General features: G+C 32.0%; 1 protein-coding gene across 1 annotated transcript in view; it reads right to left on the bottom strand.

The window, feature by feature from the left end:
* Positions 1–312: 312 nt before the first annotated feature.
* Positions 313–26,153, bottom strand: part of Klhl4 (kelch like family member 4) — a 119,701-nt gene continuing 93,860 nt past the window's right edge. Inside the window, exons 5-11 of the mRNA XM_010616224.2 lie at positions 25,058–25,270; positions 20,183–20,369; positions 14,335–14,559; positions 12,706–12,868; positions 10,758–10,970; positions 1,705–1,876; positions 313–429 (exon numbers count right to left, since the gene is read on the bottom strand). Coding sequence (XP_010614526.1) covers positions 370–429; positions 1,705–1,876; positions 10,758–10,970; positions 12,706–12,868; positions 14,335–14,559; positions 20,183–20,369; positions 25,058–25,270 — 1,233 coding nt within the window. The 3' untranslated portion in view covers positions 313–369. The remainder of the gene's footprint in view (positions 430–1,704; positions 1,877–10,757; positions 10,971–12,705; positions 12,869–14,334; positions 14,560–20,182; positions 20,370–25,057; positions 25,271–26,153) is intronic.

The following is a 26,153-nucleotide window of genomic DNA, read 5'->3' as shown; positions in this document are numbered from 1 at the left end:
ATTGGCGAAGAGGAAAAAACTTCTAATGGTCTTATTAGAAATTACTAATGCTTTTATAAATATTTTATTTCACCATTACTAATTTTATTAAGTATTTTAACATTTGTAGTAACAAAGCTAAATCTGACCAACTAGATTTCCCTTTATATTATCAACTGTAACAGCATGCAAAATTAGACTTCATGTGCATTTCATGTTGAAAACCTTGTTTAGGCTACATAAATAAAAAAATTCCAAATAGGTATTAAAATGAAACATTTTTCAGCTTTGGTAATTAATTACTGAATGAAAGCATAGTTCTTCTTTTGCCCTTTTTACTATTCTCTTTCTTGAAATTACCCAGTTTTATTATACTTGACAAAGATAATTTTAAGGTAGTTTCATCACCACAACACATGCACCAGCTCTTCCAATGTTAACAGGAACTTCCTAAAACAAAAACAAGGAAACAAGCACTGTTTGAACTCTGTCTTTGATATACAACAGAATGTTGGATTAGAAAACTCCTTACTTATTTTGGTCCAGTACTTTATCTTGTATAATGATAAGAGAAAACACAGTCCAGGTAACAGTGTAATGTGGAGAAAAGCATTTAAAGTAATGTTTAAGTGTCAGATCATCTTGAGTGAATTCCAACTCACTCACAGTTTTCTCACTTGAAAAATACCTGTCAAAATACTTTTACCGGGTTAAATAATGAAAAACAAGAATTTACAGTACATAACTACAATTCCACACTGTTAATTCTCACTCACTATTCAATATCAGATAATGAAAGAATGACAGAGCCAGAAACAATATCTATGTTTCCCTAGTTACTGGTGGGTGTATAATCTTTAAAAAAGTAAATTCTGTAAGCTTAGCCACACATTTGTACTACTATAATTGATATAACACCTTGTTACCTATATTTTCTTTCATTTTTGTTTTGTCTTAAACATTTTAAAGTATGGAGCTAGCTACATAGCAGGATTTGAGGCATTCTGAGAATTTTGTTAAACCATATTTTTGTGAGACAGACATAGAAACCAGTTATCAGCTCAGGTAATATTAATGGCTGTTTATTTAAAACCCAATACATTTTAGTGTAAGATGAAGTCACTATAATGTAAGTGAAGTTGAATCTTAACCAGATTCAACTTGCCTGTTTGTGTAGATGGTAAAGAGTTAATGATATACCACTTTTATTAACCTATTATTTAGTTGACAATCTATCAATATTTTAAAAAATATGTCAAGGGTTAGCACTTGTAAAGCTCTCAAAAGGGCCATTTGCATTTAGCACTTGCAAGATGCCCTTGCAGTGCTTCTTTTTTTTACCATCCTTGAAATTTGCACTATTAAATGCTCACCTCCTTTGAGAAAGTTTAATTTTGGTGACCTAGAGTATACCAAATTTCTTGAATAACTGAAGAAGTTAGGAGCACTGTGATTTACACAGTCTTTGTAAGAGGAGTTTGAAGTGTTTTTTTTTTCTTCTGTGCATCAGCTGATAAGGAATATTCTCTTTCATGTAAGTGTTAATGAATCCTGATAAGGATTAACTAGACCAGCTAGTAATTTTCTAAGTCATAGACTAAACACATACTACTGATACAACCAAAAGATTCTTTTAAGTTCTAGAGTTGAAGAGAATAGAATTAATTTCAAAAATATATTTTAAAACCTGACATATACTCATTTGAATATTTTTTAGGAGAGTACCTCATTCCATTCATTTTTCTGAGCATCATATGACTCAACAGTGTTCAAATAAGTGTGTCCATCATATCCTCCAACCACATAAAGTTTCTCTCCAAGGGAACACACAGCAACAGCATCTCGAGGAACACTCAGGGGTGCCATAGTTGACCAGGAATCATTTTTTGGATCATATCTTTAAAAGTTTAAGAAGACAATTGAGAGAGAAAAGGAAATCATGTTACAGTATAAAACAACAGGTATTTATAAATGCACACATATCTATAACAGAATTAAAAATACATTATAAATATCAAGTGATGCTTGAATAGTAATCTTAAGAATATGTATGTTACAAAATTCTCTTCACCCACCAGAGATCTCTCAAGCCTATCAAAACAGTATTTTTTCTTAAATATTGTGCATTGACTTAATCTTCACTGATTGTTTTTGAGGAAATTTCACATATTGTGAAATTAACATTATATGAAAAATAATCCCTTTCTCAGTCTTCAAGTTAGGATGCTTATTAATTATTTGATCAATAACTTATATATGTGATGCCGATCTTTTTTAAATGAGAATTCATGTTTATTTAAAATGAAAGATGACAGGAAACAGGGAGGAAAACTTTGTGTACATGGGAAGAGAAAGCAAAGTACAAAAGATCAAGATCAAGATGTAACATATATGTCTACCAATACACCAAAATGAATATATTTATTATGTGTTATACACAAATAAAAATGTAAAAATAAGTCAACATAAATGGAACTGCTTTTGTGATGCTATTATTTCCTTCTATATTAGTACATATTTGCAGTACACAATATTTATATTCCTTATGTGAAGTGGGTACATGTAAATAACGCATATAAATTTTGTTCTTTTAATCCCTTTTCCCTCCCACTTCCTGCATCTCCTGATCTCTTTCCCATTTGAGAAAGACAAATCTCCCTACTTCCTCTTATCTATCTCTCATTTTGCTCTTTAATTACGATTTGGATTTCTCATATAAGAAATATCATGTAATATAATTTCTTTTTGTTAATACTGCTTAATGTGATGTAGTACTTTGATTTTAATATTATTGTCATTAAAATGACTATGTTATTATTTTATTTCCCTTCACTGAGATCTTATCATCACCAGACACTAGGACTGTTTTACATTTTAATCTGAAGATAATTCCTTATCTCCAAACATATTCAGTAAGCAGAATAAAAATAATTGAATAGATAATTCAGTAAAATTGAAATGAAAATGTAATTAAAAATTAACAGCAAAAGAAAAGCATAGAACTTTATGGCTTCACTGATGAATTCTGCATGACATTTGGAAAAGAACTATTGACACTACTGTTTAAACTCTTCAATGACATTGAAATGGAGGCAATATTCAAAATTGATTCCTGCAAGCAAATGTTATTTTGATTTCAAAAGCAGGGAAAGATGAAACCAAAAATGAGAACTACAGGCCAATCACCCTAATGAACATAGATGCCTGAATTCTCTGTAAGATAATGGCAAACAGAATTCAGAGGGTCCTCAAGATCCTGACCAAGTCAGACTTATCCCAGGCATGCAAGGATGGTTCATCATAATAAATCAATAAATGTAATACACTATGTTAAGAGAGACAGTGATGAATATCATATGATAATCTTAAAAGATTCAGAAAAAGCATTTGACAGAATTCAACATCCATTCATGACAAAAACCCTACCAAAAATTGAAACCGATAGTTTAAATCAACCTGATGAAGGCTAACTGTGAAAAACCAACATCCAACATCATACTAAATGCTCAAATAATGAAAGCTTTTCTACTAAATATGGAACAAAGCAATGATGTATACTATTAAGTATAGTTCTGGACACATTAGCCATGGCAATTAGACAAGAGAAAGAAATAAAAGGAATAAAGATAGCAAAGAAAGAAGTTAAGCTGTCACTATTTGCTGACCACATGATATTCTACACAGAAGACCAGAATTCTAGACTTAATTAACAGGTTCAATAGAGTAGCTGGATACAAGGTCAACACTAAAAAATCTATAGCTTTCTTGTAAACAAATAACCGAATCACTGAGAGAGAAACTAAGGAAACAATTCTTTTCACAATAGCATCCAATAAAAAAGAAGAAAGAAATATCTAGGAATCAATCTAACAAAGGAAGCAAAGGACCTCTACACTGAAAATTACAGCACTGAGAAAAAAGAGATAGAATAGGATATAAGAAAATGGAAAGATGTCCCTTGTTCCTGGGTAGGAAAATGGCCATACTACAAAAATTGCTCTACAGATTCAGTGCAATCCCAATGGAAATTCCAACAGTATGTTTCACAAAACTAGAGAAAATAATAGAAAAAAATTCATTTGGAACCAGAAGAGACCTAGAGTAGCAGAAGCAATTCTAGGCAACAGAGACATGACAGGGGTTTCGTTTTATCCAAATTCAAACTATACTACAAAGCCATTGTGATAAAAGCAGCAATGTACTGGCAAAGTAACAAACTCAAAGATCATTGGAATAAATTAAAATATGCAGAAACAACTCCAGACATAATCAGCTACCTCATCTTTGAAAAGGAGCCAACCATCCTCACTGGAGGGAATATAGCCTCTTTAATAAATGATGTTGGAAAACCTGTATTTCAACTTGCCTAAGACTAGAACTGGACACTCTCTTTCACAATGCACTAAACTAAAATCAAAGAGGGTTAAAAATCTAAATATTAAAATACAAACACTAAACTTGGTAGAAGATAAATTAGATAGAACTCTTGAAAACAATGGCATAGGAAAACACTTTATGAACAAAATCTCAGGAGCACTGGAACTAGCACAAAGGATCAACAACTGGAATCTCATCTTTGCAAAAAGCTTCAGCACTTCAAGTGAAACCAACAACAGACCTAAGAGATATCCTACAATGTGGACAGAATTTTTTATCAGCTGTTCCTCAGACAAAGGTCTACTATCTAAAATATATAAAGAACTTACAAAATTAGTACCCCCAAAATTTAAAGACCCAGCTAAAAAATGGACATCTGAAATTAACAGACATTTCTCAGACAAAGAAGTAAAAGCATCAAATAAATATATGAAAAATGTTCAAGATCACTGGTCATTTGAGAGAAGCAGAAGAAATCAACACTGAGGTTCCACCTCACTCCAGAAAGAATGGCTGCTATAAAGAAATCAACCACCCCCAAGCCTCATCAGAGAAATGGTGAGAGGTACAGAGAGGTGTGGCTTGAAGGCTAACCCATCCCATCCCCCTAGGCCTCAGAAGAGGATAGGTGAGAGGTACAGGCAGGTGGGTGCCAACAGCTCCCCACCCTGATGAATGCCTGTGGACTCCTAGCTGGGGTGGTAACTGGATTCACACAAGGAGGCACAAGGCGTCATAAAAGCCATTTTTCTGAGCTCCAGCTGTGATTTTATTTTAATTATCATGGTTAAAGGTGATAGAGTAATAACTACCACAAATTGTCATTTTTTAAGCTGGGCTATATGCTATTGTTTTGTTGATTGTATTACTGAAGCTAAGGTGTTGTGATTGCACTAATCAGTTGTCCTTCCTTATTTTATGAAAATAAGAGTGTCTCAGAGTCATTACAGATTCAAAACCTAAATACAAGCTATAACAGTAAGATTGAAGTATTAACCCAGAAATTAAACCAAGGATAGTACAAACAACAAAAACAGAAATGAGAACACATTCAAGCAAGGCACAAATAGAAACACAGACTGCCAGTTCACCAAAGAAAAATTCAGAAAAATCTAATAATTAACCACCTGGACACCCTGAAATGATAGCACAGGAAGTAATAAAACAGATGAATGAGTCTCTAGAAAAATAAAAAATAGAAATGATTTTCAAGATATCTACAGAGATGGTGAGCAGAATGAAAGACATGATTAGAGACTCTAGAACAGAAACAGATAAAAAGTTCATTTGGAACCAGAAGAGACCTTGAATAACAAAACCTATTCTAGGCAGCAGTGACATGGCAAGGGATATATCAATCCCAACTTGAAGCTATACTGCAAATCTACTGTGATAAAAACAGCATGATATTGGCACAGTAATAGACCTGAAGATCAGTGGAATAGATTAGAAGATGGAGAAACAACACCAGATATACTCAGCTACCTCATCTTTGACAGAGGAGCCAACCATCCTCAGTGGAGGCAAGATATCCTCTTTGAATTTGGTATTGGAAAACCAGGATTTCAACTTGCCTAAGATTAAAACTAGATGTCTATCTTTCACCTTGCACTAAACTAAAATCCAAGTGCATTAAAGATCTGAAGATTAAAACAGAAATAATAAGCTTATTGAAAATTAAATTGGGTTGAACTCTAGAAGACATTGGCATAGGAAAAGACTTTATGAACAAATCCTCAGTGGCACAGGAGGTAGCACAAAGAACCAACAGCTGGGATCTCATCTTTTTGAAAAGTTGCTGCACTTCAAGGGAAACCACTAGCAGAGCTAAGAGACCACCTATGATGTGGGGAAAAATTTTATGAGCTGTTCCTCAGACAAAGGTCTACTATCTACAATATATAAAGAAATAAAAAAATCAGATCTCCCAAATTTAAAAACCCTATTAAAAATGGGCATCTGAAATGAACAGACATTTCTCAGACAAAGAAATAAAACCAGCAAAGAAACATTTGAAAAAATGTTCAGCATCACTGGTCATTAGAGAGATGCAAATGAAAACAACACTGAGATTCCACCTCACCCCAGAAAGAATGACTGCTATGAAGAAATCAACCAATATCAAATCTTGGTGGGGTTATGGGGAGAAAGGAACCCTTCTCCACTGTTGGTGAGAGTGCAGACTGGTGCAACCACTGTGGAAATCACTATGGAAATACCTTAAACAACTGGGATTAGAAGTCCCATTTGACCCAGCTATTCCTATGCTGAATTTCTTCCCAAAAGAATTAAAAGAATCATATCACAGTGATATATGCTCACCCATGTTCATGTTTATAGTGGTACAGTTTATAATAGCTAAATCTTGGAAACAGCCTAATTGTCAATCAATCTTTTCTACACAGAAGTACATATATTCCAGTCTTATGTTTCTTATTTATATATAAGGCTCACAGAGACATCAGATTTATCTTAAAACATACACAAAACTCAAACTGATTTTACTAGGTTTTTATATTGTTCTCAATGAAATATTATTAGAGAGTAATGTAAGATGACAATTTAGATTGAAGACCTTATTATTCTACAAAAAAAATTAGAGAATGGTTAATAGACAATACATATATACAGACAATTAGGGTAAGATAACTTATTAGGAAATAGAATCGAATACCTGAAACTCTAAAAAAGAGCATGACTTAAAATCTTGGGGAAATTTAAAAAATTTTAAAGTAGCCCTTATTGGAGAATCACACACACACACACACACACACACACACACACACACACACCCTTAAAAATATATATATATATGTTCTTAAGTCTTTATGTTGAGGTAATCCCAGTTACACAAAAGGACTTCATGACTTGCTAAACAGTGATGGTCTTATATACATAATCAATCTCTAAGACTAGGAGATAAATCTGTTCATTTTTTATAATTTCCAATTTTCAACAAAATATTACAATAAGAAGAAGCAAAACAAACATATCTATTGAAAATAACAAGGTATACATCTAGAAACTGTTCCTGTAAAATCACAAGTATTTGATTTACAAGATGAGGACATTAAAACAACTTTCTCACAATATGAGAAAATGAAAAAATGGAAGTAAAGTGTTTGAAAATGGAGAGGGGAGGAGGGGGTGAAGGGAGGGCAGGGACACGGGGAAAAAATTAGAACCAAGATCTGTCAAGTAAAGGTACAAGATCTCAGTAATGAATGTAACTGTACTGTATACATAAAATGCACCAATAAACTCAATAAGAGAGAAAAAAATGTCATATATGAACAGAAAACCCAGAGGTAGCACTTTACTTAGGAGTGAAATAATTTTCCTCTATGGTCGGAAAAAACAATATGCTCCTTTCAACCACTTCTGTTCAAATAGTACTAAAAGTCTTACATAAAGCAATTAGGCAGTAAAGAGAAGTGAAAGGTTTTCTTCTAAGTTTTTCTTTAACCTATACCCATGATAAAATTGTACTTCCACTTTAAATTCAGGGTATCACTGGGGCTTCTAATCAGAACAATTAAGCAAAATAAATATATAGATAAATAAATTGCACCCAAATTGAAATAAGGAATCAAAGAAGTAACTAATAAATTGAAAGGTAGTTATTGTTTATGAATTTAAGAACTTAATATTATTAAGATATCAATATTATACAATGTGGTCTATGCATTACTGTTACCTACACCATTATATAACAGTAACTTTTTCTCTGTATATATAAAAATCCACCATAAATTCATTTGAAGTATTGAGGGAACCATAACTCAAAGAAATGCCAAGAAAAATAAATTAGGATGTCTCAAACTTGGTGAGTTGCAAACGCATGACAATGTTACACTAATTATAAGTAAGTAATAATTATATTAGTCATAATTATAGTTATATTAATTATAGTATTTGGAAATGTTATAACAAAAAACATAAAAGACAAATGTAAGAAAAAAGGGATCCTGGAATCAAGGTCTCTCATTTTTTACCATTATTTCAAGCCACTCAATGGAGAAAATAATCTTTTCAACAAAAGGAAAATTGAGTATCTACATGCAAAAATGAAATCCAATTTATATTTTATACTTAACAAAATCTAAATGGGTCAATATCTTGTTATGAAATTAAAAAATAATGAACTATGAGAAGAAAATAGACAAAAAAGTTTTATAATATTGGATTGATAATCATTCTTTAGATGTAACAACACAATGCAGTCAATAAGAATAGATAAATTAGATGTCATGCAAATTAAAAACAAACAAACAAAAAAAAACTTTGGGGCCAGGGATTTAGCTCAGCAGCTTGGGGGCCTGCCTTGCAAGAGCAAGGACCTGAGTGCAATCCCTGGTACAAAAAAAAAAAAAAAAGACTTTGTATCAAATGATAATACAATTATAGTTAAAAGAAAAGCAAAGACTAAGAGAAATTATTTGTAAAGTATATATCAAATAAGGGATAAACATAGAATATATAAAGAATTCTTGTAACTCAACATCAAAGAGACAAACACCTTGACTTTTAAATTATGTAAAGTACTTGAATATGTGTTCTTCTAAAGAAAATATTCAAATAGCCAAGAGCACAGACAAGAAGCTCAATATCACTGATCATTATTTAAATTGAAATCACAATTGCAATGAGATGACACGGCATTCCCATTAGAAGGGCTATCATTTAAAAAATCAAGATAAAATAATATTGGGAAGAATCTGCAGAAACTACATATTTTTTATTTATTTGGTGGGAACAAAAACTCATACAGCCACTATGGAAAACCGTATGGTGGCCCCTCAAAAATTAAAAATATAAAAATTACATGATTCAGCAATTCCTCTTATGAATACAGTATATACAGTATATATATAAATATTTGAAAATGTTTTGAACAGATATTTGCACACCTGTGTTCATTTCTACCATGGTCACAGTAGCCAAAAGGCAGAAGCAACTCAATTGTCTATTGATAAATGAACAGATAAACCAAATATGATATATGCATGCAGTATAGTATCATTGAGCCTTATAAAAGGAGTAAAATTTTTTTCTTCATTGAGTTTACTGGTACATTTTAGGTGTCCAGAACAGTTACATTCATTATTGGGATCTTGTACCTTTACATGACAGGTCTTGGTTCTCATTTTTTCCCCTTGTCCCTGCCCTCCCTTCACCCTCTCCTCCCAGGAGTGAATTTTTTAATTACCATAGATCTGTTTTTTCCTCTAAGAAACTTTATTTAATAATTAATTTTAATAATTAATTCAATTGCATGCTCTCCTGAAGAAAAATAATTTCCTTCAGTGTTTTCTTCTTTTATTCTATCCTTTATAACACTGATCCATTTCCTCCAAATTGCTTTCTTCATGATATTCAAATTCCTCCCAAGTGAGTCATTTCTCTGTTAATAAGATAAAATCTCAAAGCATTCACCTTGATATTTTAGGACACAAGGTAATCTGATCAGTAGTTGTTATAAGACATATTATACTTATTTTAACAAAAAGTATTACACATACAAAAAGAATATTTATTGTTTAAAGAATCTGAGCTGCAAAAATGTACTAATGTAACTGTACTGTATCCCTAAAATGTACCAATAAACTCAATTAAACCTGAAAAAAAGTACTAATAACAATTTGTATACCTACTCTCAAATTTAGAACAATTCTTATGCATTTTAGTTCTCAAATATTTTATAAAATGTGTCTCACTGTATTTTAGGGAATATGAAATATAATCATTTTTCAGAAAATTGTTATGATTTTTCATTGGTAATTCTGTCTACTTTTTGTGGTAGTACAGTCATTAATTTGAGGATTGCTATTAGAAACAAATTTAATTTGGCTTGATTCTGATAAATCGATTGATCGATATAGCTTACCATTGATTTTCTTATTTTCATTATTTTTTTCTCATTATTTTATAATGTGACTAAAATACAGTTTGACACATTTTATAAAGTATTTTAGAACTAAAGTGCATAAGAATTGTTTCACATTTGAGAGTAAGTATACAAATTTTTATTAGTACATTTTGCACTATATATTTGCATTGTTTGTGGAGTTGGTAATTGTACATAATATGTCTAAATTATTTTCTCCTCTTTCTCGTCCTTCCTTCATCTCTTTGTCCCCTTTCCAAATTCCCAACTGAGAAAGATATATCTCCCTTTCTATTACCTACCTTTCATTTTCCTCTTCACTTAAAAATTGAGGTTCTCATATAAGAGAAACCATGTGATATTTAAGCTTGTGTGTCTTTTATAAAAGATTGATCCACTAAATAGATAAATACTTACTTAGAAGATTACTTTCTATTAGTTTGAAAATATTTCCAAATTCTGAAAAAATGAATAAACACACAATGGAACACATAAATAAATGGAAACAACTTACCGTTCCACACAGTCAGAAAGCCTAGAGCAATGATTAGAAGCAGGAGCATCATGACCCCCTACAACATATAAGAATCCATTATATGTTGCAACGCCCACACCTCCACGTCTCTTGGACATTGGAGCACACAGATTCCACTTGTTAGTGTGTGGGTCAAAGTATTCCACTGATTTGAGGCAGGAGCTTCCATCACGTCCACCAATAGCATATATCCTAGAAAATATTATTGTGTATGTGTGTGTATAAATGAACAACACACATGAAAATTAGATTCAGGAACTTCCCATTTTATGTCTCTGAGGATTCTGATTACATATTCTACTCCCTCACTATTTTGACTTTGTTAATGTATGCTCATCTGGTAGCACTTGTTAAACTCCAGGCTTCTTCAACCTCTTTACTTCAACATTTTTGTTAAAATAAATTTGATATACTAGAATAAAATATTGGATGGGGAAATATATGTAGAAAAATGAGTGAAGTATCAAAATATTTGAGAGTATCATTTCAAAGTCCAGCTCCAAAAACCTTACATTTTTACTCATGTCTAACTGTTATGAAGTAATCTAAGTAGCATAAGATATTTGCTACTAAAATGATATTAATTTAACAACCAACTAAGGGACTAGAGAAAAACCTCCCAGCTAGGTTTTTTCTACAAGGGATATTGGTTATGACATTTTCTCATTAACTTTAAAATACTAATTCTTCCCAGTACAACGAAAAAAGGGAATCACAAAATACCAATTCTTTTGATGCATACTAAGTTTCTCTTAAATGTTTTAGTACGTTTGTAGTATATAATGCTTACTTACCTTGTGGGGAGTTGGTACATGTACATAATAATAATTTAATCTAATTTAAAATTAATACAGCAATGATAAGATAGATAGTCATTAAACCATATGCCTTAACTACTCTTCATGATGATTTGTGAACAATAGCAACTCAGTAAAACAAAACTAAATGGGTCAAAATCCATAATATCAGTCAATTCTATTTTATGTAACCAGCTAGTACTCAATTACTTAACATCATTTAGCTCAGGACAAATCCAGTCAGGTTTATGAGTTCTTTAAACTCTTAATGCGTTGCAAATATTTATCTTCTTAGTTGCAAATATTTCTATTTCACCTTGTGTGAGGTTCTAAAACCTGTCCATGTTCAAATTTCTACTGACCTCTTACATGAAGGTATTGTCATTGTGTATGGTCAGTACAGACACAAGGCTCAGTCCTATACTGACATATACTGTTATCTGAAATTCGTACCATGCAAAGCCCTTCAGTACGCTGGTCACTCCTTCCAAAGATCCACTGTTAAAAAGCACAGAACCACTCGGTAATATTTCAATCTATAGCGTCATCAGGTTTATTATGTTAGCATGATCACATAAGGAAGTGATAATAAGATGTAAATATTGAGGAAGGGCAATGTCTTATTTTATAGTTGGAAACCCTGGACACTCAGAAAAGGGATTCCTGAGGAAATAGACTCATCTTGCCAAACAGTGACAAAAAATTGTTTTGAAAAATTGAGAGAAAATCATAACATACCAAAGTGGAATCTACTTGAGGTTAAAATTGGAACTCACTGCCTACAAGAATTTTCAAAATTTTGGGCACATACCTCCCTAAGATGTTTTGAAATGTAGATTCCTATTCAGGACATCCATGGATAGCCTATGATTTATCATATCAAAAATATCTCAAGAAATGCTTATGGTGTAGAACTACATTTTGAATAGCAAGCATCCACATAATACTTATTTAAGTGTGTATTTTAGACATATATATTCCATCATGATGAATGGGGAGTTCACACAAAGCATTTTATATCAGAACAAGGTTCTGATTATTCTATTTATTTGAAATAAATATTTAATGAATTATGTAGTGGAACTTCTGTGCCACATGACTAAAAGCAAAAAACATGTGTTTGGACTTACCTGTTGTTTAATGCAACAACACCAACTGTACTTCTAGGAATTGACATACTGGCCACATAATTCCATTGGTGTCCCTCAGGGTCCCATCTTTCCACAGTATTTAGATAGCTCCAACCATCATGACCACCTACAGCATACATTGGTCCTTCCAGTGTGACTACACCTGAAATATAAAATAGTATGAAAACTCACCTAGGTGTGTCAAGCACAATATGCATTGTTTCATTTTGCAAACAACTGATTTTTCAAAAATTAGTATTTTTTCTTAATTTGTGTGTGCATGAATAAATAAGTATATCTGATATGAGGCTAAGTATGATCTTTTATCCCTCAGAAACTTTCAGTCACATTTAATTGCATCATTAAATGGTATTAATGTTGCAATACTGAAGTCAAAAGAAATTCAGCACCATTTGTAGGTATATAATGAAAGTTGGAAGCTGCTTTTTTTTCTGGCAGAACTTCATTCCTTTTTTTGATTCAAAGCATAAATAAGATGTAATGTTCAGACTTAGCTAAATCTTGCAATAGGAGCTGAATGTGGTATGTCTTTTCAACTCCAGAAAGATTTGGGTGCGATAGATAAGTAGACATGATATTTTAAAAAATTAGTACATTTGCAGTACATGATGAATACATTTATTGAGGGTGGTTGGTACATACACATGACGCACCTTAATTTATTCTTGTATCTGCTTCCCATTTCCCTCTCCCTCCTACTCTTAGTTTCTTTCTCATTTGCCAAGGATATATCTCCCTGTTTTGAAGATACACATAGCTTTTTGAGGGTTTAACTAAAGATTTGTCTTGTTAGGTAATATAAAAAGCTACGTTATGTTTCTTACTTTTTATGAGAATTCACATTCACCATTTTTTTACTACCCCAATCAGTCTCTCAGTGATATATTCTCATTACTTCTCTTATCTCTTTACTAATGTATATTAAATTGACAAGAGCTTGGTCTGATTTTTTTTCACCAGATGGGCTTTCTTATCAGTATCGAAGAATTAAAGTGACATAATTGAGGTGAATACTTATATAGCAAAAATATTTGGCAGAAACATTGTACTGTGTCAGGATAATTGCTGGCAAGAAAAATGCCCGTCTTACATCTGCCACTTTATAACTATATCAAACTTGATTATTTTTTCAAAAATCAATGACCTGGTTTTCACGAAACACTATGATGTTGAAAACATGGTGTCTGTTATAAAGAAATAGTCAGGAAACAAATATTCAAGATAATCAAAATTACTTTTGATGAAATGTGGTTTTGTCTTTTCTTGGAGGATACATAATCTGTTGTTCTAGATACACAATCTGTCTCTGTCATTGTCTAAATTGAGCTAAAGAGAAAGTTTCTTGTGGCAATCTTGGATTCCTCAATAATATAACCCTTAAAGTTGCTATTTTTCATCATTTGGAACCCCCTTTAAAAAGTGGTGGAAAGGAGGCAAAACTAATAAGTATGACACCTCTTACAGTTAAAGTTTCAGTTAAGCTTTTCAGCAATAGGAAAATAATTTGACTAATACTTTTCCTAAATCCCAATAAAGTATACCTCAGGGTACTTTTTAAAGGCTTTAATAGGAATAAATTCTTAATTAGCTATAACGTTAAGCTCTTACCTAAGCCATGTCTATGTGTTGACATGGGAGGCATCAACATCCAGATTTTTGCCACTGGATTAAAACATTCTACAGTATTCAAAGTTTTTAAACCATCTCTTCCTCCCACAATATAAAGCTTATTATCAATAACTGCAACTCCAAACTGAAGCCTACGGCCATTCATGGTGCCTATATGCAGCCAACTGTTGGTCCTGAGGTCATATTTTTCAATTGTAGTGGTACCTGTTAAAAGAATATGAAACAATGTTAAAATCACTTGTTTTAAAATTGGCATCATTCAGAATATACTTTTATTTGTAGCGCAGTATCAGTGATTGCTCTTCAAATTAAGTAAGCAACCTAGGTGATAGTATAATCTAAAAGCTGAAAAGGCTAATACTTTCATCACATCTAGATAAGAATGAGTCATAATAACATAATTTAAATATATGGTTAAAACCATCATAACACCTTCTTTGACTATATTACACTACTACTGATACTGATACAGGTGTCAAACATCACGTTTTACATTTAAAACACCTTTGATTCTATTTACTAAGCATTTACATATATTTTACAGTTTATTTATTATCATTCAATATGCTATCTTATGTCCTTTTCCTTTAGTTTGTGGTTTGTGCTTGTTTATGTATGTATACTGATTTAAAAGAAAGAATAATAATTATTTTATTGAAATTGTTAGTGTATATTTTTTGCTTTTCACCATTTCTGTTATTATTATTATTATTATTATTTATATTTTAAGATTATTGCTACATTTTAAGTATACAATATGATGGTATTCATTATTGGGAATTTGTACCTATACATGATATATCTTGGTTCTTATTTTTCCCCATTACCCTGCCCTCTCATTAATCCCTCCACACTTCCCTATATTTATTTTATTGTGGCATTGTCATACATGCATATAACATGCTTTAATCATATATGACCTCCCTAATCCTCTCATATGCACTCTCTCCAAACATTTCTCATTCCCTAATAGTCACCCTTGTATTTTAATGGCATAAGTTTTATCTAAATTCCACACATGAGAGAAAACATTCCATAGTTGTCTTTTGGATACTGATTTGAGTCATTTAACTTAATTCTCCTCTTCTATTCATTTTACTGTAAATGGTCATATCTAGTTGTTTATGTCTGAATAATACTCTATTGTTTACATACCACATTTTATTTATCCATTCATGCACTGATAGAGATGTAGGCTAATTCCACAAGGTGGCTTCTGTAATGCTTATTACAAGTCTTTCATAATAGTTTCTGCAATTTTTTATTTAAAGCTGATTTTGTACAACAAGGAGGCTTCAAAATATAAGGTGGTGGCAAATGATAAATTATTAGTCACTTCTATAATGTATGTAAGACATTTTAAGGAGGATTTAGGACACTTCATCTTATATGCACAAAGCTACCCAAAGGAATAAGCAAAAAGCACTATCCAATTGTTTCATTAGTAAAATATTTTTGGAGAAATGTAATGCACTTTCTTACAATGATAATACAGTTAATATCTGAGGTATATGCACTGGCTATGGTATGGTGGACATATGAAGTTAAAATTTAAGCAGAATATATATTAGACTGATAGCTGATTCTGAAAGCTTGTTTTGGATTACATTTGTGCTGGATAAAACTATCTTTTCTGAGCTAAACACATTTGAGTGATATTAAAACTGCAATATCTACAAACACATTTACTTTCATCTACTTGCTTTGTTTATATTTTTCTGAATGTTTTAGTTTTTCCACTACATTATTCCAATTTTCTCAAATCTTTCTTTGTACATTTTTCTTCTTGTTTTAAATTTTTCATCAGTTGATTTACCAAAAAGCTAATTTGAATTAGAAAATGAATTCTAGGCTGAACTATTTATTAACATTATGGATATATTTATTTAAAAATTTGGTTCATATTGAGGATATACTCTTAAGTGAAATAAAGAAGTCACACATGTGCAAATACTGAATAGCTTCTCTGGTGTGAAAAACTATAATAATACATAAGATCCTAATGGAATAATTGACAATGTGAAATAGGAAGAAAAGGGCTAAAGGTGTAGGGGAAGTGGGAAGGGTAGGGGAAAGGAAGTAAGGAAAAAGGAAAAAAAAACAAGAGAAGATGAAAAAATAGAAATAAAGTATTTGTAAATAGGAAAGGGAGGAGGGGATGAAGTGAGGGCAGGGGTAATGGGAAAAATGAGAACCAAGATCTGTCAAGTAAAGGTACAAGATCCCAATGATTAATGTGTCTGTACTGATGAATGTAACTGCACTGTATACCTAAAATGTACTAATAAACTCAATGAGAAAAAAACTTGATAGTTACATTAATTAGCTATATACAAAAGTTTACATGGAAATACACAGATGTATGCCTTGTGCTGTTTTTTTGAAGACATTAAATTAAATATGAGCGATAACAATTTCTCACCCTTGTTATAAAATGGCAAATGTTTGTATTTAGTCTCTCTGTATCATGAATTCTAAAGACTTCTCTACATTCTTTCACTCCTCCTCAAAATGTTTTAAGTCATCAAGATGGTAGGGTCTGTAGCATACTACAGGAGCTCTAAATTTAATGGAAAAAATTAATAGATTTTGTACTGAATTACTTGTTTATAAATTTTATGTGTAAATCAAACTCCTGTTAGAATGTTGCAAACACCTTTTCAATTTATTTTTAAACTCTTACTTAATCCATATTTATGACCCTTGCAAGAGGGAACAAAGTGCACCAAACATTATAGTATTCCTAGGAACACTATTATAATTCCTGCAGTTGTGAATTTATCTGACTTAATGATTTGCTTTATTCATTTAAAAATGATCTAAAAGTTACTATATCTATCTTGACTTGTACTCTTCCATATTGTCTTTTAGATTTCATTGTTTTTCTTAAATAAAAATTTACAGAATAGCTTTTGAATGTAAGATATGCAAAGCTTACCATATTAAACTATATTATCATTTAAAAATTTTGACTTGTATAATACTTAGAACTTTCTGAAGATACTTTTAAATATATTGTAGGAGTCATATTTTTGTAAGAGTTATATTTAAGCCAGCTCTTTATATAGTATCTTTATTTAACAATTAATTTTAAATTTATTGTAGGAGAGAGGAAACTAAAGAAGTCCTCTTTTGTAGACATAAAAAGATGAAAGTTCAAAAAGTATTTAAAATATCTGAAACAATACAGTATAAGAAAACTTATTTTAGATATTATTTTTAGAATTGTGTGAAAGAATTTGTGAATTGTCCCATTTTTTACATAATACTGACTTATATAAATAAGTGATATACATTTTAAGTGCTTTTTGTTACACTTTTATATATTCTTTTTTAATTAATCAATTGTATTGGTATATTTAAGGTATAGAATATTATGCCTTTCATCATAGGAAATTTGCACCTTTACATAATCCATCTTGGTTATTTTTTCCCCATTCTCCTGCCTTCCTTTCAACCCCATCCACCCCTCCCTATCTACAAGGACTTTATTTCCAATTTTTGTTCTTCTTCTTTTCATATTAATTCCATTCCTTTCTTTCTTTTCTCCTATCCCTCCTACTTCCCTTGTCCATCTTTTCTTCCTATTTCACATATCTATTTTCGATGTTATTGTTGTTCCTACATGCTCATTCTGGTTGTTCAACAGTTCTCAAGACCTCAAAGAGAGTGAGTAACTTTTTTTTTTTAATGTCTTATGTAGTGGTAGTGTAGATGAAACATAGAATTAGAGCAAAGATTCCATTTTCAGTTCATCTAGATATCTCTTCTTGGATTGGCTATCTAATCTTAAAGTGTAATGAAACTTCTAATGCAATTTGTAGGAATATAAAATTTTATAAAATATCAGTCCAGCATCAGTTTCACAAAATGGTACATTTTACTATTCTTCTAGTAATTTACAACTTCCCTGAAAGCCACTTATATTTTCTTCACATAGTAGGAAGTCAGAGGACCTCAAAACCATGACCTCTACTTTCCATACTAAACTGTAGTGCTACAGCTCAGGAATTACAGATTCATGCTTCATTCATTTTTTAAGAACTAATAACTTCTAGATATTTATGGCAATTTTTAAAAGTTATTTATCGTATAATGAAGAATCTAAAGAAATTCACAGAAATAGAAACAAACACTGTTTCCTTTTCTCATTTTACATAGTAGGCCTTTAAAACAATCAGAAATCAAAGGAAACCGCAGTTATATTTTATTGAGTAGATTTTAGTTTAAATAAACAAGAAACCTAACAAAACCATTAATACTCATTTTTTTCAACAAAATGCAAAATATTAACTTTTCAGATTTAAATTAATAATATTGCATTGTGTTTGTAATTTCTGAAGAATGTTCTCTAAAGTGACCTTACAACCTTCAAAATTGTTCACCTTTGAAAAATAGATGCTATGGTAGTAATATATCTGGAATTAATGTGTTGAAAATTAGTCCTTGATATCAATACTGAGTTTGTTGGATTACTAAGAGGTGATAAAAGACTAAGAGTTAACTATGCTCATGAATGGATTAGTGATGCTGTCATGAGACTGAATCCGTTACAAGAGCAAGTTGTTATAAAGAAGGGATGCATCTTGGTTTTTATACTCTAAATGCATCTGCTTAGCATTTCCATTTTTCTACCACATTGGAATTCCAGCCTCCATCTGAGTAAATTTTATTCTTTATCAATGCATCAGGTATCCCCTCACAGTAAAACTAAAATAAATAGCTATATGATTAACTAGTATATTTACTATATTCTTCCAATTTGCATATATATGATGAAAAAATAGATTTCCAGTAGTATACAACTTTGATTTATGTATTATTTTCTGCAAGATCTATCAAATGGCATTTCCATTAATGTCTTACCAATAAATTTATCTAGGGCCAGGGATTTAGCTCAGTGGTTCTGCCACCTGCCTTGCAAGCACAAGGTCCTGAGTTTGATCTCCAGTACCACAAAAAAAAAATTATCTGTTGGAGATTGATGATTTTATTTTATAATTGACCAATTTTTAGCTGTTAAGTCCTTGCTCAGTATTTTAGCAACATTATTTGAAAGACTGGGGAATCAATTTATTTTTTAATTAATGTATTTATTTATTTTTGGTTTTTTGAGACAGGGTCTCACTATGTAATTGAAGCTTACTTGGAACTCACTATGTAGCTCAGGCTGGTTTTGAACTCACAGTGATCCTCATGCTTCAGCCTCCAGAGCGCTGGGATTACAGGTGTGCACCACCATTCCCAGCTTGGTAAATCAATTTAAAGAGGCAGGTTTATCAGAAAACAATTTCTAAAAAATGGTTGGGGAAGGAATCATGACTGTAGAAACTGTACTATATTTCATCTGATTAAACTCTTATGAAAATAATTATTTTATCACAAGTTTGACTCTCTGATTTCAACATGAACACGTTAAGATTCTTTGTAACTCTTCTGTGAGCATCTACAGGAAATTGAGAGCAAAACCTAGACTCTACTCTACTTTTGACAAAAAATTTACAGGGCCATATTCCTTCCTTTTATGATAAATGTTAAATATCTTTGCCTTGAAAATATGATATTTTAGACTGCATATTCAAAATTAAAATGACTTTTGTAAAGTAAAATTACCCACTAAAATTCAGCCAATAATATCCAAAGGATATGTTCTATGAGATAATAAAAATGAGATTACCAAATTACATAAGGCTCACTTTTATGACAATTAGCTTTAAACACACAAATTTAACATGGCTTTAAAACTACTCTCATAATTTGGAGAGAGTTGAGGATGGCTCTTCTTCTTTGAAGTTAGTTTCTAAATTAATTAATTTGTCCATTTTACCTTTCATAGCATCCATGCCTCCCACAGCATAAAGTGCCCCTACAGTGGATTTTCTGGGCTTTGTTCGAGGGCTTTGCATCATGAGTCTTCTCTCAGGTAATAAATGATACTTCATAGCTTCCATTAGGAGTTTCTGACACTCAAGATCTCCACTAAACATGGAACTATTTTCAAGATCTGCCAGTAACTGAAAATAATAATGTATGACAAACAAACAAACAAACAAAAAAGAATGCACCATTAGAAAGAATATACTTGGTTGTATAACTTGGGAGGAAACTCGTGCTAATTCAAATGTAAATTTTATACTTTTGAGCATTTTGTTACTTAGATATTTTTTAACTTCACTTATGTAAAATAACCAAATGCTTCATCGTAGTTGTTATGACTTAATTGATAGTGTTCATAGTTTGAATATGTACCTATATCTTCAGAAGGGGTGAGAATAAAAAAAGCACTTATAAAAAGTGCTACTGAAGCAAGACATGGTATCACAGGCCTGTATTCCCAGCACTCAGAAGTGTGAGACAAAATGATTTAAAGTTTAAGGCCATCCAGAGCTTTACAGTGAGAGTCTGTCTCAAAATAAACAAACAAAATATATAAAGGGTTGGGTTTATAACTCATGCAAAGATTTACTCCCTCATACTTTCGGGAAAAATTATTGAATCTTAAGCCTAGCTCTTGAGATACTGATAAGTCTGTTAATTTGAGGCCAGCCCAGTTTTGAAAAATGTTTGGGCATGTGGCTCAGTGGTACAGTTCTTTATTAGCATGCACATGGTCTGGGATTCAATCATTAATACTGAAAGAAAAATTCCTAACTGAAAGCAGCCATAAAAAAAGGCTGTAAATTTTCAGAGTAAGTCTCTCCTTGTCAACTGCATGTAGCTAATGGAAGTACAGTTTTTTAGTGGGTTTTGGGTGATGGTAGTGGTAATGATCATGCAAACCTGCTCTCTTAAAATTATATAACCCATAGAAGTATGAATCTCTGTCACCAAATCACTTCTGTATTCTGAAAGTGTGTGTTTTTTAAATGGCTTAATGTGTATGAATTAATAACAAGTCAAGACATAATCAAAAATAGATGATAAATCCTACCATTACCTGACAGACAATAAGATCCAAGTGGATACAAATAAATGCTAGGCAAAATAATTTTCATGAGATGAATAGGAAATAAGTTAAAGTATACTTCAGAATGCTGTCAAGAGCTATATTATAGCTGAGCATGGTGGTGGATGCCTGTAATCCCAGCACTCAGGAGGCTGAGGCAGGAGGATTGCTGTGAGTTTGAGACTAGCCTGGGCTACATAGTGAGTTCCAGGTCAGTCTCAGCTACATAGTGAGACACTATCTCAAAAAAAACCCCAAAAAGTACTTTAAAACTTGTTTTGGAAAACTTATACTTGTAAGTTAACAGCTATACAAATTGATACATGTTATACATCACATAAACAGAAGTAAAGACAAACATCACAAGATCATCTCAACTGACAGAGAATGAGAATTTGACAAAATGCAGTGTTCTTTCATGCTAGAAAAACTGAAGGAAATAGCTATAGGAGGAACTTCTCAAATGATGAAAGCTACTGATTATCAACCAAATGTCAACGTTATATTTTAAGTACACTAAGGAGGAATACACAGCATCAGGCATGACCTAGGTGACTACAGTAATAGAGATAACCACATGCTTACTCATGGGAAGAGGCTGCCCTTTGTGAGACTTTTGCATACTTTTGCCATGTACCCATAGACACTGCAAAAATTGGCTCAGCCCAGAAATAAAGGCTAAGACTGTGATTGTACTAATCACTGAAGCAGTCATTTTTAGAAAATCAGCTTACCCCTACAAATATGGGTAAGATAAATAACATGCTAAGAAGCGCATTGCTTGAGCTTCTCCCTGTCAGATATTTAACTGTTTGGCAGACCCTGGTTCTGCCATATTATTAATAAAACTCTGCTTCATATTACTTGTCATTTTCTGAGTTTCTCCTTCTCTGTCTGTGACAAATTGACTTCTTTACATTTGGGAGATCTTTAATTTAGAATCTTGTCCACCTCTCCATTCTTCACTGGGGTCTAGGCCAAGAACTTGAGGAATGGTGACCACACCACAGGAGATCCCTAGGCTCCCAGCCACCACTGTGATATAACAGTATAAAGTGTCAAAACGTTAAATGAATTGCCCTTTAAAATCAGAATCAGCTGGGGATCTAGCTCAGCAGTTCGGTGGCCTGCCCAGCAAGTGCAAGGACCCAAGTTCGATCCCCATTACCACACACACACACACACACAAAATCAGAATCAAAGTAAGGATTCAACTATTACCACTACTATATACTACAGTACTCACAACATTAGCAGGAGCAATGAGGATAAAGATAGAAATAAAAAGGATGTACATAGGAAAGGAAGAAGTCAATTTATCATTATTTGTATTGACATGATCTACATAGAGAAAAATTCCACAAAATTACTCCTAGAATTAATAACCAAATATGGCTGTGCAACAGTATAAAAAATCAACACACACCATGCTTGCCTGGCAAGCAAAAGGTCCTGATTTCAATCTCTGGTACAAAAAAATCAATAATATTCCTATACTCTAATAATGGACTCACTGAGAAAGATATTAGGGAAAAAACACCATTATCAATAGCATTAAAAAATTAAATACTTAGTATTTAACCAAGGAAGTGAAATACCTCTACAATAAAAACTATAGTACTCTAAAAGAAGATCAAAGAGGGCATCAGAAACTGGAATGATATCTCCTGTTCCTGGACAGGCAGGAAAAATAATGTGAAATGGCCATGCTTCAAAAACTGATAAATAATTTTAATACAATATAAATCAAAATACCAACAACATGCCTTGCAGAACCAAGGAAAACAATCTTAAAATTCATATGGAACTAGAAGAGTCCAATAGTAGTAAAATCAAACTTGGGCCACAAAAGCAAAACAGTAGGCATCATAATCCTGGAATTTACTTTCTATAACAAAGCTACAATGACAAAAACAGCATGCTATAGGCACAAAAACATAAGTGAATCAATGAAAAGAATAGAGGATACAGAAATAAACTCAGATACATTCAGTTAGCTGATTTTTGACAAAGAAGTCAGAAACATATATTGGAAATAAGATAGACTCATTTTCAAATAGTACTGAGAATACTCGCTATACACATTCAGAAGTTTGTACTATACCCTTATCTCTCACCATGTAATAAAATCAAAATGAATAAAATACTTAAATATTAAAACACAAGCACTTAATCTTGTGGAAGATAAAATAAGTAAAACACTTGAAGTTATAGGCACAGGCAAGTATTTTCTGAATGGGAACCTAACTGCACAAGAAATACATCGATTGTTTTCTTTAAATGTACCAATAAACTTAATGGGAAAAAAGAATAAACAAGCAGTATTACCAAATTAAAAAGCTTCTGCACAGCAAAGGAAATGATCAACAGAGTAAAGAAACAACCTATAGAAAGTGAAAAATTTTTGCTAGCTACACCACAGACAGAAGACTGATACCTACAATATATGAAGAACTAAAAAATATTAGATCTCTCAAATTTAAAGACCTATTAAAAGTGAATATCTTGGTTCTTACTTTTCCCCAATCCCCTGACCTCTCTTCAACCCCTCCACCCCTACCTATTTACAAATACTTTGTTTCTATTTTTTCCTGTTCTCATATTTATTCATTTCCCTTCTTTGCTTTGCCCTTTCCGTTTGGACCTTTTCTTCCTATTTCACATTATCTATTATGTTATTTTGATCCCTACTTACACTTTCAGTTTCTCACACCAGAGAAGCTGTTCTATATTCACACATGTAAAAATGAATGTCTAAAGTGAATAGATACTTCTCAGTTGAAGAAATACAAATGGCCAATAAGTACATGAAAAAATTTCATTTTATAATAGCTAAATCTTAGAATCAGCCCATATGCCCATAGACGATGAATGGATAAAGAAAAATGTAGTATTTATACACAGTGGAGTACCACTTTGCCATAAAAAGGACAAACTTGAAACAGTTTTTAAGAAAACAAATTTATCTCAAGACTATAAAGTGAAATTAATTAGACACAAGTTTAAATATTGTGCTTTTTGTCTTGTGTGAGAAACCCAAAATATAAATAAAGAACAAAATGTAGGATTGATATTATGGAAATTATTATGGGAATTCCTCAAAGAATTAAACATAGATATTCCCTTTGATCCAGCTATGACTCTTTTTGGTATTTTTCCAAAAGAATTAAAGAAATCACATTACAGTGATGCACACCCATATTTCTAGCAGCATAACTCATAATATCTAAATCTTGGTAGAGGCCTATATTTTCAGCAACCGATGACTGGATAAAGAAAATGGGGTATTTACACACAATGGCGTGCTAGTCTGACATAAAGAAGGATAAACTGTGATTATATCAAAATGGATGCATCTTGAAACCATAACAGTAAGTGAAATAAATCAGACACATAAGGTTAAGTGCTTCATGGTTTATTTTTTTAAATGAGAAAGCAAAGTGATTAATAGCAAAATAAATGTTAATAGGAAGCAGGGAGATAGATTTTTGCAAAATGGAAGGGGATGAGGACATGAAGGGGGATAGGAAGGGGAGGGGAAAGAGAAGAAAAAGAAGTAAGATATGTTATGTACCTGTGATGTCATGTTATATACATGAACCAACTCACTACAATGAGTGTAATCATTATGCACTACAAACATGAACTAATAAAAATAAGAATAAAATAAAAACAAAAAATGGGCAACTACTGAATGAATTGATGCACGGTGGTAGTTAAAGCTCTGGTTCACGTTATCTGGATAAATTTCCATACCTGTGGTGGGAGTAATGGCAGTCTGATGTATGAAAGCAATATTGCCAGGTCTCTTTGCCTTGTCTGAGCATCATGGCTCACCCACTGCATTAAAGCATAGAAAATAGTTTCTTCATCAGGCACATTAATTTCGTCACTGCACAGAAGCTTTGAAATCTCATTAGCTGGAAGCTGAAGAAATTCTTGATTCTTTATAACTTCAATGAAATGCTCCTAGAAAAGAAAGGCCATCTATTGAAACTTTGCACTTTAGAATTTTCTTAGTAAAAGAAGCATATCAAAACATTTTACTGTGCCTACTTTGAGAAAAATGTCAGAGAAATAGATACACCCACTTTTAATCAGTTGGTGCTATTGTTATCCATGAAAGGAATGTGGAAGCATTCTGAAGCAGAGGATGCTTGACTGAGGATTATTTAGTGATCACAACAAAAGCCTTAATTACTTTTTAGGCTGTATGGGCAAAGTGCTACCAGTACTTTCTCTTTCAGAAATTGTTAAAGACAATAACATCTGATGACTTCAGAAATGACTGTTGAATTTGTTTTTTAGCTAAAACCCCAAGAAAAGATCTGATAGTTTTGAAGAAGGAGGTTATCATGAAGGTATGGGAGGACTCAGTATCTTTATGTGTTTTACAGTGTAACTACTCATTTTTTGAGATGCAAAAAAGATACAGCATTAATAAAAATTATGGAAAATAATGATATTCTGTCAGTAAAAATAAATATATCATTTTACATTACATTGCAATCAACAGATTTAAGACCATATAAAATAGACTCCACTACAAAGTGCTTCTTTGTTTTCTTTTCTGTGGTACTTGGGACTGAACTCAAATCCTTTACACTGAGCTATATCCCAGCGCATGTCTATGTATGTATGTATGTATGTATGTATGTATGTATGTATGTATCTATTATCTATCTATCTACCAACCTACTTTGAGTAGAATTTAGTCATGGTGATAGATAGAGATTTAGTTTTAATCTTTGGCAGGTTGAAATCCAGTTTTTCTGACACAATTTATTGAAGAGGCTATTTTTCTTCTAGTGAGTGTCTTTGTATCCTTTATCAAAGATGTGGTAGCTGAATA

This window comes from Fukomys damarensis, unplaced genomic scaffold (genome assembly GCF_012274545.1).
Source record: "Fukomys damarensis isolate Sample0158 unplaced genomic scaffold, DMR_v1.0_HiC HiC_scaffold_39, whole genome shotgun sequence".
NCBI classification, from domain to species: Eukaryota; Metazoa; Chordata; class Mammalia; order Rodentia; family Bathyergidae; genus Fukomys; species Fukomys damarensis.
The sequence above is the reverse complement of the archived record's forward strand: the minus strand, read 5'-3'. Positions and strand labels throughout refer to the sequence as shown.